Source organism: Phocoena phocoena, chromosome X (genome assembly GCF_963924675.1).
Source record: "Phocoena phocoena chromosome X, mPhoPho1.1, whole genome shotgun sequence".
In the NCBI taxonomy this organism is placed as follows: domain Eukaryota; kingdom Metazoa; phylum Chordata; class Mammalia; order Artiodactyla; family Phocoenidae; genus Phocoena; species Phocoena phocoena.
In genome coordinates this window covers 101,391,819-101,410,026 of record NC_089240.1, presented here as the reverse complement: position 1 = coordinate 101,410,026, position 18,208 = coordinate 101,391,819, and the positions used below count along the sequence as shown (strand labels likewise).

General features: G+C 47.3%; 1 protein-coding gene across 3 annotated transcripts in view; it reads left to right on the top strand.

Annotated features, from left to right (window-relative positions):
* Positions 1-1,893: 1,893 nt before the first annotated feature.
* TMEM255A (transmembrane protein 255A) overlaps positions 1,894-18,208 on the top strand; it is a 47,362-nt gene continuing 31,047 nt past the window's right edge. For 2 of the 3 annotated variants that reach the window (XM_065900820.1, XM_065900818.1), the window contains exons 1-3: positions 1,985-2,042; positions 8,597-8,739; positions 17,429-17,491. In XM_065900820.1, coding sequence (XP_065756892.1) covers positions 1,985-2,042; positions 8,597-8,739; positions 17,429-17,491 — 264 coding nt within the window. Of the gene's footprint in view, positions 2,043-8,596; positions 8,740-17,428; positions 17,492-18,208 lie in introns of all 3 variants that reach the window. The other variant, XM_065900817.1, reaches the window with a different exon arrangement.

Genomic DNA, 18,208 nt, shown 5'->3' with positions numbered 1-18,208 from the left:
TGCTTAAGACACACACCCCTACAATAGTGGGCATCTTGTCTCTATCTAGGGCATGTATCACAGATTTCTAAACTGCATCTATAGTGTACAGCTGCTAATAATACCTGACATGGCCTTCAGCGTGGCCCCTGGGGTGCCCTGAGTTCTTTACAAAGGGCTTCCTTTTCAACCTTCAGGAAGCTTCTTTTCTTCCTTTGGAAGATGGGAAAGGGCAAGGGCCCTCGGTTCCATTTCCTGGATAAGGAAACGAAGCTTCGCAGTAGATTAGCAAGCCAGAGCTGGAAAGAACCAAGTACTCTCCTTCATCCCATCGACTCTCAGGAGTGTTTTATACTTGATTTGGGGATGTTTTGAGGGTGCACATGGAGAGAGGGTTGCAGCAGTCATCAGGGGGAGGTGGTTGGAAGGAGACCTGGCAAGCAGAACCTGGGACCTCTCACTGGGGCAGAATGAGTGCCTTCAAACAGGTGAATTCCCTGCAATGCCAGGCCCGCAGGGTTGAGTTTCCAGAAGGAGCTGGAGCCCACTGCTCTCCCCTTCCTCACCTTCCTCCTCCCTTGGCCACCAGCCAGATATCTTGGGGCACTCCAAGGAGGCCTCATCCTGTTCAGCCCTTCTGGGGACATCAGAACCACCCTCTAGGCCAACAACGTAGTGATTCCAGCCCAATATCCTAATGGGGTCTGGGAGGATGGGTTGGGGAAAGACTTGGTTGTTCTCCAAGATCAGGAACATTCCTACCACATCCCCAGTTTCCCTTAGCAATGCACAGTGGGTCTGTCAGCCATGACTTTCTCACTCTTTCCAAGGCTACTTGTGTTTTCATCCTATTTCACCTCTTGGGGCTAATGACTTCCTCAGGTTTTCAATATACTAGACAGAGTAGCGTTTCTCTACTAGCTGCCGTAGCAGGAAGAGCGCTGAGCTGGGAGGCCAGCAGATCTAGTTTCAAATCCCACCTCTGTCACGTACTAGCTGAGTGAGTACAGGAAATTTTCATCCCTTCTCTGAGACTCAGTTTCTTCAACTGTAAAATGGGGTTATCAATACCTCTTTTTCCTGCCTTGCATGGCTGCTGTGACGAGAAAATGAGATCCTTAACATAAAAGCACCTTGAACAAAAGCACAAACTCGGGTGCTGATGCAGAGTCATATTTGCTTTAGCTGAATCTCCTTCTAGCTCTTAGGGGGCTATTGGTTCTAGAATTCTCAGATCTGGTGAATAAGGCTGTGTTCCCTTGCTCCATCTCTGCATAATTTTATACACTCTAGTCACATCCCTTCCCAGCCTTCATCTTTCTAGACTAAAGAGTCTGCATTTGTTTAATCTATCTTCATATGGCAGCCCCCTCCACCCTCCCCCATCCTCTTGATTATAGAGTGGCCCTTCTCTGGATCATCTCCAGCTCCATTATGTCATTCTGGAAGCACTAAGACCAAACCTGCACAAATGTGTGTGTGTCTGTGTCTGTGTCTGTGTGTGTGTTCTCAGCTCTGAACCTCTTACTCTGCCCCCTCCCCAATTATAAATCCTAGAACAGGGTGCTTGCCCAAGACCCTCTCTCCAAACTACAGAGAAGACCGGTCGGCCCCAGGTTGTAGCCTCCCCCTCTTTCTCTACGCAGTCCTGGCCCCGAGGGGCTAAAACGGCTCCCTGTCTGGCTTGGGAGGCTGGGAGGTGGATAACTAGGATGGGGGGGCCGAGGGGGAGGGAGGAGGGGGGTCTTGCGCAAGCGCACGTCGCTGCTCGGACCGCCAATGCTGCTGCCTCCCGGAGCAGAGGGAGGCAGGAGAGGAGGGAGGGAGAAGAGGGGAAGGGAGGGGGAGGCGGCACTTGGGCTGCAGCTCGCAACCAGAGGCAGTCTCTCTCAGCTCTCGGGAGGGACGGGGAGCGCAGCCGCGGAGTAGGATGCTCTGCGGGGCGCCCTGAGCCTGGGGCGCGTGAAGCAGCTTCGGGGGCCGGGGCCACAGGGCAGCTTTCACCATGCATCAGTCCCTGACTCAGCAGCGGTCCAGCGACATGTCCCTGCCGGATTCCATGGGTAAGTCTAGCCGCCCTGCCTAGGGGCGGCGGCGGCAAGGGGTGAGTGCGCTGCCCCCTGGACTGCGAGCGCCCCGGTCGCCCCGAGAGCCAGGGAGCGGGAAGCGGGGCGAGGGAGGGGGGTCCGCGCGCCCCAGCGTCGGGGTCCCGGACCCGAGCCCCAGGGGAGCGGCCCGGCGGGGGCGGGGACGACGCGCGGAGATGCGAGCGCCCAGCTTGCGTCGGAGTATCCCTGCCCCGGAGTGCGGGTGTGTGCGTGTTTGTGTGCGTGTGCCGACAGTCTTGCAGCCGGTGGTAAATCCCAGCTGTCTGGGGATCAAAACACTTCCCTGCAACCTGCGCCTTCGCTTTCCATTAGACGCTCCCTCTTTGCAAAGTCCCCGTCACTTCTAAGAGCTCACGACTAACGAGAATTAGAAGAAGCAGGGTCCTCGCCCCCTCCCAACTCTGTCGAAGCTGCCCTGAAATTCAGAGCTGCGGTGGGGGGAGGCCTGACTTGCACCTCGCTGATGGGGGGGTTTGCGCAACCCTGGGGGATGGGCGGCGGAGGGTGGGGAGAAGAAAAGGGGGGCTGGCAGGAGGGGAATTCCTGAGGAATCACTCAAGACCGCCCAGCCCTGCCGTCTGCAGCGGCAGGATCAACATTCCTTGAATTCGATTCCTATTTTGCTCCAAATGCCCGGAATTGTGCGTGAGTGTGAAAAAAGAGGGGGGACGACGAGTGAGAGCGCGAGAAAGAAAGCGAGCGCGAGCCCGCGCGTCTTCTGAAGTCGCGCTTTTCCTCTCAGGGTGGAAGGGAGAGGGAGGGGGGGAAACCCACTAGCCTGATTTGGTTCAACACCTTTCCTCATGAAAAGTGGGGGACAGCTGCCTCCAGGCACCAACCCGGCTGCCCCTAGAAGCTGCTTTTTGGTAGTTACAAACAAACAAAAACCCCAGTCCCACTCAGCGGTTAGGCACCTTCCCAAGTACTATGATTTCACTGGGCGGAGAAATTAATTTGGAGCCCAGGAGAGCGGGAGGGGATTGTCAAACCATGATCCCACCTAACCTTAAAATTCGCCTCGGATACACTTTAACCAAATCGAACTCTCTCTTTCCAACATACTTTACATTCTGCAAAATCCCTCCGTCCCGAATTCTTGCCATACAGTCGGCTCAGGTCTTCTCCGAAGAATTTGCGGGAACATCGAGGGGAGGGGGCGGGGAGGGGGCTGAAACCCCTACGTGAGCTCCCTACTGCCTGCAAAAGACCTCGTCTCAACAGAATTCGTTCACCGGAGGGGCCCCAGAAAGTGTTATCTCCTGGATGGTGGAAAGATCCGTATTTCCAGTGGTTTTGCATATTCAGTATAAGAATTTGCTCTTTTTTTATTTTTAAGGGCGTAGTTATTTGCAACGTGGTACAAATGAGGCCAAGGACTCGGGTCCGAATCCAGAACCCAGCAGTACCAGCCCCCCCCCCAGCTCTCTCTCACCAACACACGCGCACACACACACACACACACACACACACACACGCGCACAAGCACACGCACACAGAATGCACTCCTCACCTTGGCCAGCTGTGGCGCCAACGCAGCCCTGGCTCCCCGACGCCAGGCCAGTGCGCGAGGGAGGGCTGGGTGGAAGAGTGCGAGGTTTCGGCCGCGCGCATCCCCGCAGTGGGCCACAACCGCCTGCAAACCCGGCCGCCCGCGCCCGCCCGTCTACCCGTGCGGGAGTGGGCAGGTTAGGGACCCCGGGCGTAGAGCGTTGCTCCTTGGCACCCTGCTCTGTGGGTTGGGGAACGAGATGAAGAGAGCTCTTTCTTGGGCTCCCAGGGGCCCTCAGCCAATCATGCGTTTCCCGAAAGATCTGCGCAACAAGAAGATGAGTGGGTTTCGCCCAGCCCAGACTCGACACTGAGGGGAAAGAATCAGAGATCCCGTATGGACGCGCGAGCCCTCTCCACGCAGCCCGCTTCGTAAAGTGCGCAGACCGAGGGCACTAGCAAATTCCCCAGTCGAGTGGTAACCCTGGGTTTCCAGAGTTTGGACAGGGGAGTCTCCCCGGAGTTCCCTGGCGCTGGTCCCGCACAGCCCGGGCCTGAAACAGCGTCTAGGCTACTTAGGAGCTACTCCCACTTAACTCAGCCCTGGCAACGCCACCTTCCCTTGCGTGGGGGGGAAGGGAAGTGGAGGTGGGTGGGTTTAGTGTTTCAGCCTCCAAGGGCAGCATTTTTGAGGGGATTCCCTCTACTGGCAGGACACAACCGCAGCCAAAACAATAAAATATAAAACACACGGACACACACTGCACCAAGGTGCCTGCACTCTACTCTTGCTGGCTGGCTGGGGCGGAGCAGGCGCGTGGCTGGTAATTTGACTCCGGCGCCCCTTCATCCCCTCCCAGCTACCCCCATCTCCCTTTTGGCAACACCGCCCCCAGGCGCTAAGGCACCTCTACTACAGCGGGGCTCTCCTTCCCTTGCAAATAACATATTTGTGATTCACCGGTGGCCTTGGATGTCTCCGGTCAAAGAATTGCCCAAAGGGGGGATTTCAGCACCTTTAAGGAAATGTTTGGGAGACTGGCAGAGCCTTGAGGCTCTTGTGTGGGCAGCCACCTGTTTCCACCGATGCTCAAGGCTGGGACTTCTGGGAGCCTCCCTGTATGGCAAAGCTGACTCAGGTAAGCAAATCCGAATCGGTTCAAAGATCAGCCCGAAGAATTAGCCAGTCAGCAACAACATAGTGCACAGGACAGGATACCGGGCCTCCATCCTTGATGCACCCTGACGGAGATTACACACCCTATAATCAAGGGGTGGAATCAAGAACAGGTACTAGGTGAAAAAACAAGTGAGCAGAGACAATCATCCTACCTTCTGGCAACCCACACCTTGGTTCCTGTCAGATACGTAATCCTGGAACTGGTGGACATCATATGGGTGGTGGACCAGACCCACAATTACAACTGTACTTGTAGCAGTTATAATTAATATACTTACTGAGTGACGTATCTAGGAACTCAGGGACATGAAATAATGAGTGATTAGAGTGAGCTTGATCAAGAAAAACTTCTCGGAGGAGGTGAATTTTGAGAAGCTTTCAGAAGAAGGGAGGGACTCAGATTCAAAGACCGCAGTGCAGGTGGGGCTCTGACCAGGGAGGGGACTCGGAGGAGGGAGAAGCTGGCCGTACTGGGAAGGGTGGAGACAGCAAATAATTGGGCCCTTCTAGAGCAGAGCATCTTGGTCGTCACGAATCTGGGGTGGAGGAGGGGCACTGCAGAGAGGGAGGGCTGCAGTAGTTCTGCAGGGAGGCTGCTGGGGGCGGAGGGGGGCAGGCAGTGCCAGTAATGGGATTCAGACTCTCCCACTGCTGTTGGTTGCAGGGCTGGTTGTTTTTGTCTAAACAGAGAGATACTGGGCGCCAAGTAGACAGGCTAGTGAGAGCCACTGGGGTTGTGACACTAGGTGGCCAGAAAGCTTTTAGATCTGGGGAGCCCTTGGGTGTACCCTATTTTAAAAAAACAATTCTATGAGCGTAGCCCATATTTATTCTCACAGTTCCCCCCTACAGCCTTTTTGATTAGAAAGGAAGCTATTCTGAGATGTTGACTTTTGTTTATTCAACAAGTATTGACTGCTCACTAGGTATCAGACACTGTGATGGGCACTGTTTCACATACCTGCTGCTTTATTGAAGTACCTTATGGCATCTGAGGGTTTTTTTATATGTTGATTTACTAAACAAAATCGGAATAAGATGTTCCTGTGTTTACGGGAACATCTAAGGCAGGCCCCAAATTGTACCCTAATAAGAACAGAACTCTACTTCTCCCTTCTTAAATAGAACAACAGCCAGGAAAATGTCCTAAGTAGACACAAAGAGCTGCTTTTTGGGAGCCTGGGCCACACCTTTAGAGCACAGGTGCGTCTTGCTCTAAGTAGATGTGACTTTTCAGTCAAATTGACACTAAAGATAAATGGAAGGGATGATTCTTCACTTTTCAAAGGGTTTCACCCTGGGGTTCCTTAAAATGGTCAACTCCCCAAGTGCAGCTAGAAGTAATTTCATTTTACACAATTTTAGTCCTTATAGTGTAAAATAAGGGGTGACTTGGGGGAGGATGTGAGGGGACAGAGAATAGATATTCAACCTAGTGATGGGAGAGTTTTCTTAGGAATTTTATCGCAAACTAATCCTGTCTGGAGGCAAGGCCCCTGTGGAGCTGCAGGATCTCTGCCTGGGTTTCTCAACTGACTGGATTTTCAATTCAGGTTCCAAAGCAGGAAAAAAAAACTAGATTTTTCAAATGACACTATGTGGTTTGCTAAGTCACTTTTCTGACCTGGCTCCTGTTCTTTTAAGAGTTAGAGTGATATTTGCAAAGGAGACCCAAGAGCTGTGAATAAGATCAAAAGCCAGTTGGCCGGGAAGGAGCAGGCGAGTGATACCCCGAATTTAGAAAGACTGTATACACACACTCCCCCACATCTAGTCTCTAAGGTGACATGTTTCCCCTGTGAGGTGTTGAGACACTTTTGTGTGCCACAAAGATACCCTTGTTTCCAGATGTTCCCTCACTCTATTTGGCCAGTTTGGGGTCGGGGAGGGCTAAGATGGTGTAGAAATGCAGACAGGGGTGGGGGGCGATGTTGGTAAGTTTATGTTATTTAGAGCCCCTCTGTGGAGCCAACTGGCAGATTCACTGAGAACTGGCTATCATCAAATGGACTTAGGGATCCTGGTTTGGAGGCTCATTTAAGGTCCCTCGAAATCTAGAGGAGGGGTAACTAACCTTCAGATAAACAGAAGAAATAAATCCCCGCTCTTCCCCCCCCACCCACCCTTCGCAGTCTGTGTCTCCCCGCTCTGCTCCTCTGTTTACCAGCAGTCAGCTCTCCATCTGCATCCCAAATAGCCCTCTCACACAAAGGGCCCTGATGTCACAGGTGTCTCCAGCGGTCCCTTTGTTTTTCCCCCCTGGAGGCTGGACTCAGGCCCCCCAGGAGAGGAGCCTCGTTTCCCACCTTACTTTACCTCTCCTCCCAGGGTGCGATATGGCGCTTTAGTCTGTGGGTGCCTCCAAACGCTCAAGCCACTTCTACATTTCGATGTAAAATGGTCTTGGAATAGTACCGTATTAGAAATGACCCTGATGAGTCACGGCCCTCACTTTCGAGGCTGACGTCAGGGGAGAGACCGCCAGCCCCTGCCACCTCCCTTGGAGCCTTGGGCAGGGACCGCACTGGGGGAGACGAGACGGATGGTGGGGCTCACCCAGCGTGGCACTTCTGACGCTCTTCTTCCCTCGAGGAGGGGGCATCTGCTGGGGGCTGCAGAGCCAGCCACAGTGCCTCCCTCTCAGCACCATCAGGCCTCCTGGGTCTCCCTGGTTTTCTCGCCTCCCTCCCCCTTCCTTCATCCCCTCTCCCCTCCCTCCCAGTGGTGCAGTCTGGGCGGCTTCAAAGGCAGCTGCTTCCTGAGGCTGCAGCGAGGCCTCCCAGAATGGCGGGGTCCTGCGATCAGTCCCAAGTGGCCTCTTTAGGCCCGCAAATGACAGCCAAGCCACCTGAGTGGGCAACCCTGTCATAAGGCTCCCCACTAGAGAACTGGACTCTCACAGCAAGTCCCCCAGTTGCTTATTTTTATGAGAACTCCTAGGTGTAACTCATCCCTGGTATTTCCTGTTGAGAACCCCCTCTAGAAAAAACGCACGCAGAGTGTTGAGCAGTGCTTCATTCCTTAGAATAAAAAATTAAATTCAAAAGCGAGTCTAGATACCATTTTTCTATCTGACTTAATAAGCCTGTTTTCGAAAAAAAATATTGGTTTGCACTATCATGTCCGATAAACACTGAGTAGAAGAACGGGTTTCTCATCATTTGTATTTATGTCACCCTCACATAAGCCTAAACGGTGTAAGTTATAATCCTCCCCATCTACCTCCCCTGATACATATCTTTGTGGACTAATGGCCTCCAAACACTTACTTTATTACACACATTTGTTATGTGGCAAATCTTGCCAACACACCATTTTTAAAGTTTATACATGAGGTGGCAAATGTCAGAAATAAATGAAAAAAAAATCCCAGTACCTGGCTTGGTTCTGATATTTACACTGAAAATGAAATTTCATATCTCCAGCTTATGAAAAAACCCTCCTTAGTTGCATATTGGCCTTAAAATATTTTCATTTAATATCTCCACAGTACACTTTCCATCTATCATGTACCTTATAATTTGGCTTAAAAAAGAAACACTTCACTAAGTGGGTATGATACATCTTTTATCGAATGCGTTTACTTTTGTTTTTATGTAACTGGTACAATTTCTTCTGTTGTTTATTTTCAAACTGGAAACATATATATATTATTGTAAACGTAACACCTGATGACTGCAAAAAACTAAAGCTCCATCTCTTCGCCATAATCCCACTCCCCAGAGATAACCCCAGTTACCAGTTGAAGTAGGAAAGGAAAACCTTCCTAGTGATTTTTTTCTGTAAGTCCATCCCTTCTCCAGCCGAAATGAGCAATTTCAGTTTCTCTGTGTGCTTTCAGGAGCCTTTAATCGGAGGAAACGAAACTCCATCTATGTCACCGTGACTTTGCTTATCGTGTCCGTATTAATTCTCACGGTGGGCCTCGCTGCAACCACCAGGACCCAGAATGTGACTGTTGGAGGTTACTACCCGGGAGTTATTGTGAGTATCAAAGGCATAGGTAGGTCTCAGTAGCTTGCTGGCTACAGACAATTTGGTTCTACTCTGATGGTTTTCAATTCTGTTTGAGTTTCTGTGTTTGCTCAGATTTCCTCTGGGCTGGTTTAGAAGAGCACTGAACTAAGACTCAGAAGAATCCCAGCACCATCCCTAACTAGCAGTGTGATCCTGAGCAGGTCATCTCACTCTTTAGGACCTCGGTTTTCTGGTCTAGGACGTGTTACTAATTAGCAGTGTTAACCTTAGGCTGAGGTCCTTTCCTCTCTGGGCATCTGCTTTCCTAAATATATAATAGGGGTCACCTGACCTTACCTGAAATCTGAGGACCCTTGCAGCTTGACAGTCTGTGACGCACAGCACTGATCTCCAAAGCCATCCTGCCCTCCTCTCAGGAAAAATATGTGGGATGCTTACTCCTCAAATATGTGTATTTATTCATTTACAAATTATATGCATATTCATAAAACATACAAAAATGGAAGTTCAAAAATTAGATGAAAATGAAATACACTTTAATTTTTAATATCTTCATACTAACACTAGCTAAAATTTCAAGGAATGGTATGCACTTCGCATGAAATCTCATTAAAGATAGTGGCTGTTAAGTCATTATTTCAAATAGCTTACTAGATAATTTTGAATATTTTGTGCTTTCTTCTCAGATATGAACAGATTGTCATGAGCATCATTGTTTTTTTTAATGTGATCTCACAGTGTGGCTGACAAAGAGCTCACCCTGAGAGTTCCAAGGGTCAGCTCTGTCATTTTCTCGCTGTGTTACATTATTAGGGTCATCTTCAACTCATGGTTTATCAACAGGAGTCTTTCCAAACTCCTCGTCCATTTTCTCGGGACTAGTTTAGTGAAGACTAGATAAGACTATCCGGGCACATGTGGTGGCTGCCCCACCACCAACCCTTTGCTGCTTGGAACCTGCCCTCCTCCAGAACGATAGCTCTCGCCTTGTCACCTGACATTCACACCGAGGGAGGGCGCCAGTGACAGTCTGTTCACTGAATATTTGTAACGTGTAATTTCTTTCTTATTCTTTTAGATAAACAAAAAATAGGAAACAAGAGTCCCAATCGTTTCTTTCCATACTTCAGTGGATTGTTTTACCGATCCCCGGGCTGCATGCAATCCACTCTGGAAAGCTCTGAACTCTTTGCATACAAAACCTCATTTTATATCAAATCATCATGTTGTATATGAAATGAAATGAAATATATACCATTTTATTTGCCAATTATACCTCAATATAATTGAGGAAAAAAGAAAAGAAAAAGAAAACCAAACCAAAACCTCATTTGGATCTACACACACTGCTATTGAACCCTAAAACCTAACTCTAGAGGTTGGACCGTATTTTGAATATCAACTAAATGATTTCCCAATTGTAACTGCTAGAGAGCGGAAAGGAAGGTTAGGGTGGGTTTTTGTTGTTGTTGTTTACATTTTAGGTTATCAGGGAGGGCAGACGGCTTTGTTGCTGTTGTTTTGTTTCTTTTCTTTTTTACTCTTTTTTTTGGAGTGGGGGGTGTTGGAAAGAGAAGCAAAGAAAGGGGAAGGGATTAAAGATGGATGCCTTTGACAAACCAGCGCCGGGAGTGACCAAGCCTGACGCCTGTTGCCTAGGTCACCGATTCCGCAGTCAGCCTTCTCAATAGCCCTAGCGGAGCCGGGGCCTGACACTGGGGCCCAGCTGCTGAAGGCCGCCCGCCCTTCCCGGGAAGTTCCTTCGCAGCTCTTGAGCCGAGCCGAGGGCAGGTGTCCCACAGACACCGTCTGGTGCCCTCTGCTAAGCATGTGATGTGAGAACTCACCCGGTCCACTTCCTGTGGTAAGGCAAGAAAACCAGTCATCAGCAGAATTGGGTTTTATTTTTAAACACAAGAGGGGCGGGGGACAGAGGAAGGGGGGGCTAAGATTGCATTTTGGTGGCTTGGGAAAGCAATTTATAGGGTCTGCGTGACTTCGTGGGCTTCAGGTAGCTGCATTTAGTAAAAGGTTTCTGACTGATGAGCAAATGCTCAAGCCAAGATTCAGACTCTCCCTGGGTGAGAGGAAGGTATTTTCCGTGTCATTTAAGAGTAGCAACTACTATTCATGAACGGTGCTTCTGAACCTTCTCTGTAGAATATCTGCCTGTGGGTGGCTGGGTTGGAATACATTAACAAAGGAAGGAGGGCGCGTGATTGTTGTTATTGGAGTACCTGACGTTCAGCTAGCACTGGAAGTTGAAGCAGTGGGGGCGTGTGTCTGTGCGTGTGTGTCTGGCTAAGAGCTAATATGGAAATGTTAATAGGAGAGCCAGCCCTAGCAGTGTGCCCTATGGTTTAACCTTAATTTTTTTTGCTTTTATAGTTCCTGTAGATTGTTTCTTTAAAATGGGTTTTAGTTATAGGAAGTGAAGGGGGGAAGACTGCAGACTGAAGAGCAGAAAAATCCATTTGAGTTGTTAGGTCAGATCATGTTATAACAAATACAATAAACAACTCATACCTCTGAAACAATAAATGCCTGAGAATCCAGATTTATCCGGGACTGGGGTGCTTTCACTAATTGAATAGTTTGGTTATTAGAGAGGTATTATATAAACTCTAAGCCAGTGGTTTCCCCACCTTGGTGTGTATTTTAATAAACACCCCAGGGGAGTCTAATTCAGGTGGATCGGCAACCACCTGGAGAACTAAAACACAATAAACAAAATGGATAAAGAAGATGTGGCACATATATACAATGGAATATTACTCAGCCATAAAAAGAAACGAAATTGAGTTATTTGTAATGAGGTGGATGGACCTAGAGTCTGTCATACAGAGTGAAATAAGTCAGAAAGAGAAAGACAAATACCATATGCAAACACATCTGTATGGAATCTTAAAAAAAATGTTTCTGAAGAACCTAGGGGCAGGAGAGGAATAAAGGCACAGACGTTGAGAATGGACTTGAGGACATGGGGAAGGGGAAGGGTAAGCTGGGACGAAGTGAGAGAGTGGCATGGACATATATACACTACCAAACGTAAAATAGATAGCTAGTGGGAAGCAGCCGCATAGCACAGGGAGATCAGCTCGGTGCTTTGTGACCACCTAGAGGGGTGGGATAGGGAGGGTGGGAGGGAGGGAGATGCGAGAGGGAAGAGAGATGGGAACATATGTATATGTATCACTGATTCACTTTGTTATAAAGCAGAAACTAACACACCATTGTAAAGCAATTATACTCCAATAAAGATGTAAAAAAAAAACCCCACAATAAACAAAGTATGCTTGCAATAAAACCAGAATGAGCAAAATGTGTCATTTTCAGATTCCACACTATCAAATTGGTCAGTTTGAATATAAAGATCATTGTATAGATTTGTGGGAAAATGTCAGGTTATTTGGAACTCTGCTGTTTTAGGACTCTGGTTAAATGTGTACATGAGAATTTAAAATTTTAAAACAAACAAATTAGGGAGCAGTTACTAGATTTAAAGACGACTTAAAGACTACTTACCATACAATTCATTTAAATATTGAGATCTCAGGCATTGAGAAATATAATCATGTTTGCATAACTCTAAGTCATGCAAAACTTTTCTGAGCCATCTTTATTTTGCCAAACGAGATGCCCTTGTACAGTGAGGTGCATTATGATAGGGTGTTAGCTACTCTACCTGAGCTAGAATGTGGTATCATCATCCTAAGACATGCATGCAACAGGCATCTTTACAGATGTGCTCATCTGTACAGGCTAAAATGTAAAATTTTAAAAAAATTAAAACCAACACAGAAAGACAAACTGGCTTAGGATTTTTACTGTCCTTGAATGTTCAAGACATAGTCCGTTCCAGAAGCGTCCCAGTGAGCTTTCTACTCTGGAGGCCTAAAGAAAATCAAGAGCCTCGGTTGTATGAAGATGGAAAATGCAGGGGAGAGAGCCAGCTCCTTCTCTATAGCTCTCTAACCTTACATCCAGGAGAACAAGGCCTCTACATGTGTTTCCCATGCAACCCACAAGATGGAGTTGGCCACCTGATCAGTGCTGAAAGCCTTTCACTCTAGAACCTTCTCCACCAGCTGTTATACTGCTAGGGCCCACACCAGCCTGGGTTTTCTTTTAGGAAAGAAACCAGGAGCTTCTGTCCCCTCTCCCAGGCGGGGGAAGGGGGGCGTGTCCAGTTAATTGAAAATTATATCAGAGTTGCCATGGGGTAGTAGGAGGCAGAGACAACAGGGATCATTCAAAATAGTCAATAGGCCAGAAACCTTCTCTAGGCCAGCGTGGCTTCAGCTTCACATGTGAAGACTCTTGATAAATCCAACGAAGTTTTGACTAACTTGAATGTTCAGGAAATAGAAGGAGGTCTGGATAGTGGGATTTTGTGGTTTATTGTGAATTAGGCAGAAATTTTTTCTACCTCTTGTTGAAAATGTTTCTAAAATATAAGATCATTCTAAGATAAAGTTCCTAGCTTAGTAAGTACATTTCAGAGATGACACTTGAGCCTTGATTTACTAGATAAGACTAACCTTCATTGGCTTCCTGTTGCCTCCTTAGCATTGTCATTCAAAACTCTCTGAAGATGCTCTTGGCCTGGTCTCCCATACCTTTCTTTTACCAAAATTGTCAATTCACAGTCCCCTGAACATGACTTGGGCTGGAACGTCCTCCCTGTGCTCTCGCTCTCTGTTTATCCAAATGCTCTGTCCTATTCCAACTTAAAGACACAGCTGGGACATTTCTCAGCTACTGGGATCCACTTTGGATAGCTACTGAGCTATCCAAATGCTCTGTCCTATTCCAACTTAAAGACACAGCTGGGACATTTCTCAGCTACTGTGATCCACAGTGGTGTCTACCATCTTTGAACTCCCTACAGTAGATTCCTTCCACTCATAGCTCTTGGGAAATAGTCACATTCTGCTTTGTGGGATGTTGGGCTATATTCTCATTTAGCTTTGTTTATACAGGTCCACAATCCCTCATCTGAACCCTTGGGTGAGATGTGTTTGCAAATTTAGACTGTTGTGTTTTGTTTTTAATTTCAGAAAGATAATAGACTGCATATATCATATATTATCTAACATCCCAGTGGGGTCTTGAGATATACCCCATAATCAAGCACCTTCATCTTTCTACAATAAACTGTGAATTTTTACACTACGTAGATAAACATTATAAAATAACCTCACGGCAGTTCAAGGTCAGGTTTTGCCACCAAGTTAGTTACCAAAAACCCTTTTGGTTTTAAGAGCTTTGTTGATTTCAGTATTACAGAAAGGGATTGTGGACCCATTATCTAATTACAGCTCCTCCAGGCTGAGTCTTGTTGGTCTTGGTATCATACCCCACCCCGCTTCCTGGCCTCCAGATCACAGGTGTAGCACAGTACCTGCCACAGAGTAGCTGTCCAATTAATACTTGTTGAATGATTAATCCATTTGCACCTCAGTCCCAGTGGGTGGGGACAGGCATAGATTATAGGGTGTAGTCTAAAGAGCTCTTGAAACTGAGTTCTAATGATTTGCCTTTTTTTCTTCTACAAGTGGAGGGCAGCCAAAACAAAGCAAACTGGTTATTTGTTCAGGTAATGGGGAGTCAAGATGGAGTTCCAAAGGTCTGAACATTCCATGATTCCGGGCAGTTCTCGAGCAAGGACCACAGAGCTTACCTTTCGGAGGCCTCAGGAGAGCAAACAGTTGATTAGAAGCAGCTGCCCATTTTCAGGAAATTCTGTTGATTTTTCCTTCTTTACTTTCACCCCCTCAGCTCTTCCTCAAATACAACTTCTCACTCCATCCTTACAGGGAACTTCTTCCCTGGGGGGCAGAGGTGAAGGTCACTATTCTGCTAACACTGGCCACAAATACAGCAAAGTGTGGCTGGAAGAACACCAGCTGTTAGGGTGTTCTTGAGGGCTCGTCCTGGCCCTGCCGTGAACTTGCTGTAAGAGGGAATGAGCCCATACAATTCTCTAGGCCTCCGTTTTGCTATCTATCAAATGGGAATGATATGAGCTCCACCGAACTCCCTAACATGACTGTGACCAAGGTGGAGGGCAAGCGCTTCTTTAAATTCAAATGCTCTTCAAATGTAAGGTAGTTTTAGTGGTACTGGTGAGTTAGTTCATAAACCTGTCATCCAGATGAATGAATTCTTCCAGCCAGGACTCAATTGATATTAGTTCCCCACCTGGTGAAGTCTACCTGTCTTTGACCCCATTTATCCCCTCTGTGAGATCTGAGAACGACCATGTATATGTATTTAGCAGCCTACCTTATGCAGGTCATGCTACGTACATACCTTATCTCATTTAATCCTCACAGCAGTCCTGTGTGGTCATGACCATTATGATTCCCATTTAATAGATGAGGAATGAGCACAGAGTGGCTAAAGAACTAGCCCAAGGTCACACAGTTTATAAGTAGCAGAGCCAAGGATATAATACAAAATGAATTAGTCTCTGCTCCTTCAGCACTTTGTTTCTACCTCGCCTGTGGTCCTTAAGCCACAGTCTGTCTCTCCCTCACTAGACAATGCACTCCTGCAGGGTAGGGGCCATGTCATCTTATTTATCTCCCAAAAGTACTCAGTGAGTGTTAGAAAATGGAATGAGTTGGAGTGGAATAGAAATAGAATGGAAGGAAAGGGGAGGGAACTGGATGAATTAACTGGTTGGCCTGGGATTTCCAGTCCCAGAGCACCTTGTCTTTCCAGCCAATTCCATGAGGCTTCAGGCCACCTCTTCCGGTCACTGCCATCAGAGAGTTATTTGAGAGTGTCAGGAAGAGCGAGTGTCTTTGCTTCCCGTCTTAAGGCAAAGACTGCTGTTGAGACTCAGAAGAACATTCAGTGAGTATCTGTGGAAACTGATGAACCGCTCGGTGAAAGGACTTATTTTCCATGTAAGAAACTGCCCTCTGACTTTCTTTCAGTCTCCACAAATGGCCCAGAGTGTCATAAGCACAGGCTATTCATGGAATTCTTCCTGAAAAATAAAAGCTGTGCAACATGTTGGGAGGGGAGATAAGACAGAATACGAAACTCTTATGAAATAGAGCAAATAATGATAGGATTTGCCAGCTCAAATCAGGTTAGAGCTGCCCCAAAGTTAGGTGTCTTTAAAAATAGTAATAATAATCACTAGAACAATAACTCGTATTTACTGAGAACTTACTGTGTGCCAGGCCCTGTGCAAAGTTCTTTGACTGTATTGTCCTGGATAATCCTTGCAAAAATCCTATAAGACAGCTACTGCTATGGTCCCCATTTTCCAGATAAGGAAACTGAGGTTTAGAGAGGTCAGTCAGTTTGTTCAAGTCGCACAGCCACAAGTGGAAGAGCTGGGGTTAGAAGCCAGGCTAGTCTGATGACCAGGTTTTAATTACTATACTTCATCACAACACATTTTAATTACATTTCAAATAAGACCAGGCGGGAGACAGGTATAGTTTAACCATTGAGTGAGGATGTTCTCAGTAGAGTCTTGGACGGCATGGGTTACACCTTTATTCTCTTCAGCTTCTATTTCTCAAGAGGAGTTGCTGGCTGAGTGGCCCTGCAGAATGAGTCCTTGGAAATTTGTATTCATTCCTTCCATTCATTCTCTTCTTTCATGCTTGGGTTTCTGAGGCAAGCACCCAGTCCCCCTACACTGCCCCACCAGGCTCCTGCCCAGCCCTTGGGTCCATTAGATTTCCAAGACTTAGTGTAAGGCTTGGGGGCCTCAGACTGAAAGAGATGTCCCTGTGAGCCAAGGTAAGGCGGCAGATGGAAGGCCAGATCCTTAGTGAGGGTCGAGAGAAATGTAACTACATTGCTGGACTTGTGTTAGGATTTATTGGTCCATTCCCACCACTTTTTACTTCTTCCACTTTCACCCCTGACAGCAGCCATCGGTTAGGGATCATTTTCAGCTGAGAATGGCAGACTCAATCCACTAATGGCAGAACTGAGAGCAAAGTGGAACCTGCTACCCCGAGCCATCATCCCAGCCGCTTAGGCAGGGAAATTGTTTTTCAGGGTTTTACACCGCCATTTCTATTCACCCTTTAATGAATGCTTTCTGTCCATAAATGAAGCAGAGATGGAAGAAGAGGTGAATAAGCGCTAACATAAATGGCAGTGGGTCAACCACAAATACAGGCTTTCAAAAAAAATAGTTCTTTTATTTTTTAAGTCTAGGTTAAGGTGCTTGCTGATTTCTAAAGTACTTCCTGCGTTTGATTAGCGTGTCTGATGCATCAAAAATCGCTATTTCAAACCTTTATTTTGTAATTCGTGCATCAGGATAGAAGGTCTCTTTCAAAGAAAAGATAAAGATCAGAATATAATGCGTGCTTTTCACCATTATCCGTCTCTTACTGACTCACCAGTCACATGCTAGGTAATGGATATTGAAATTGAAATAAGCAGCCTCTGAAAAGCTATGATTGACTTTTACTTTCAGCTTCTGGGCACACGAGTTTCTTTTTAGGTGTGATTCATATCTACGAGGAAAAATTGGCAAATGGTGGGAGAAATACTTTTCTTACTCATACTGTATTTGTGTAACAGCTGCACGGGTTTAGCATCTGTACCCCGGGTATTTTCTGTTATCCTGAATTGTATCCCAGGGGTGGAACGACCGTGAGGTCAGGCTAACCATCTTCCCACGTGCTATCTGTGCCACGTTGTTTTGCAGCTCGGCTTTGGATCATTCCTTGGAATCATCGGATCAAACCTCGTGGAGAACAAACGGCAGATGGTAAGTTTTCATCGTTATAGAATCAAATTCTTCACCTGAAAAAGCTCAACATTTCTGTGGATAAGTGACACATTTCTTAAGATTGCCCAAATTGGGCCACAAAAGAAACAGCTACTTTACTTTTCTCCTAAGCCTCCGGGGAACTTGTTTTAAAGTGACCTTGTGGTGTGGGACTTGTTCTCACCCTGCCTGATGTCCCCTCAGTGGCCCAGCTAGTCTCCTTAAGTCACAGGGATGGAATAATCTGGATCTTGCCTCTTGCTTTTCTCCTCCTTCGCAAAGGAGTGCGCCAGCCTATCCAGTCAGGCCAGTTGTCCTCGCATCGGATGCCTTTGCTTCTTCGATTCCTGCTGCTGCAGCCCTGGCTCACTGGCGACCCTCACACCTTCCTCTCTGATGCATAATCTTGGAGAGGAGTTTTCGCAGAGGGTTCCTGCCTTTTAGGAGATTCCAATCTAGGGGACTTTAATTAACAGAACAAATATATTTAGGGCGCAAGAAGACGAAATGAAATTACGAAGCCAACCTCAAGTATTCCCATTACCCATACATAGTTCAAAGCTAAGTATGTGTAACGTTGAGAGGAAGGGTGCGCATATAACAGGAGGTAAAACTCACAAAGTTCTATGTCCGAATGGGGGCCCGCAAGGGCAGACTGTTGTATTTTCTTGCTTCAGCCTGAGAAGGCTTCCTAGAGGGCAAGAGAAGACCGTACAG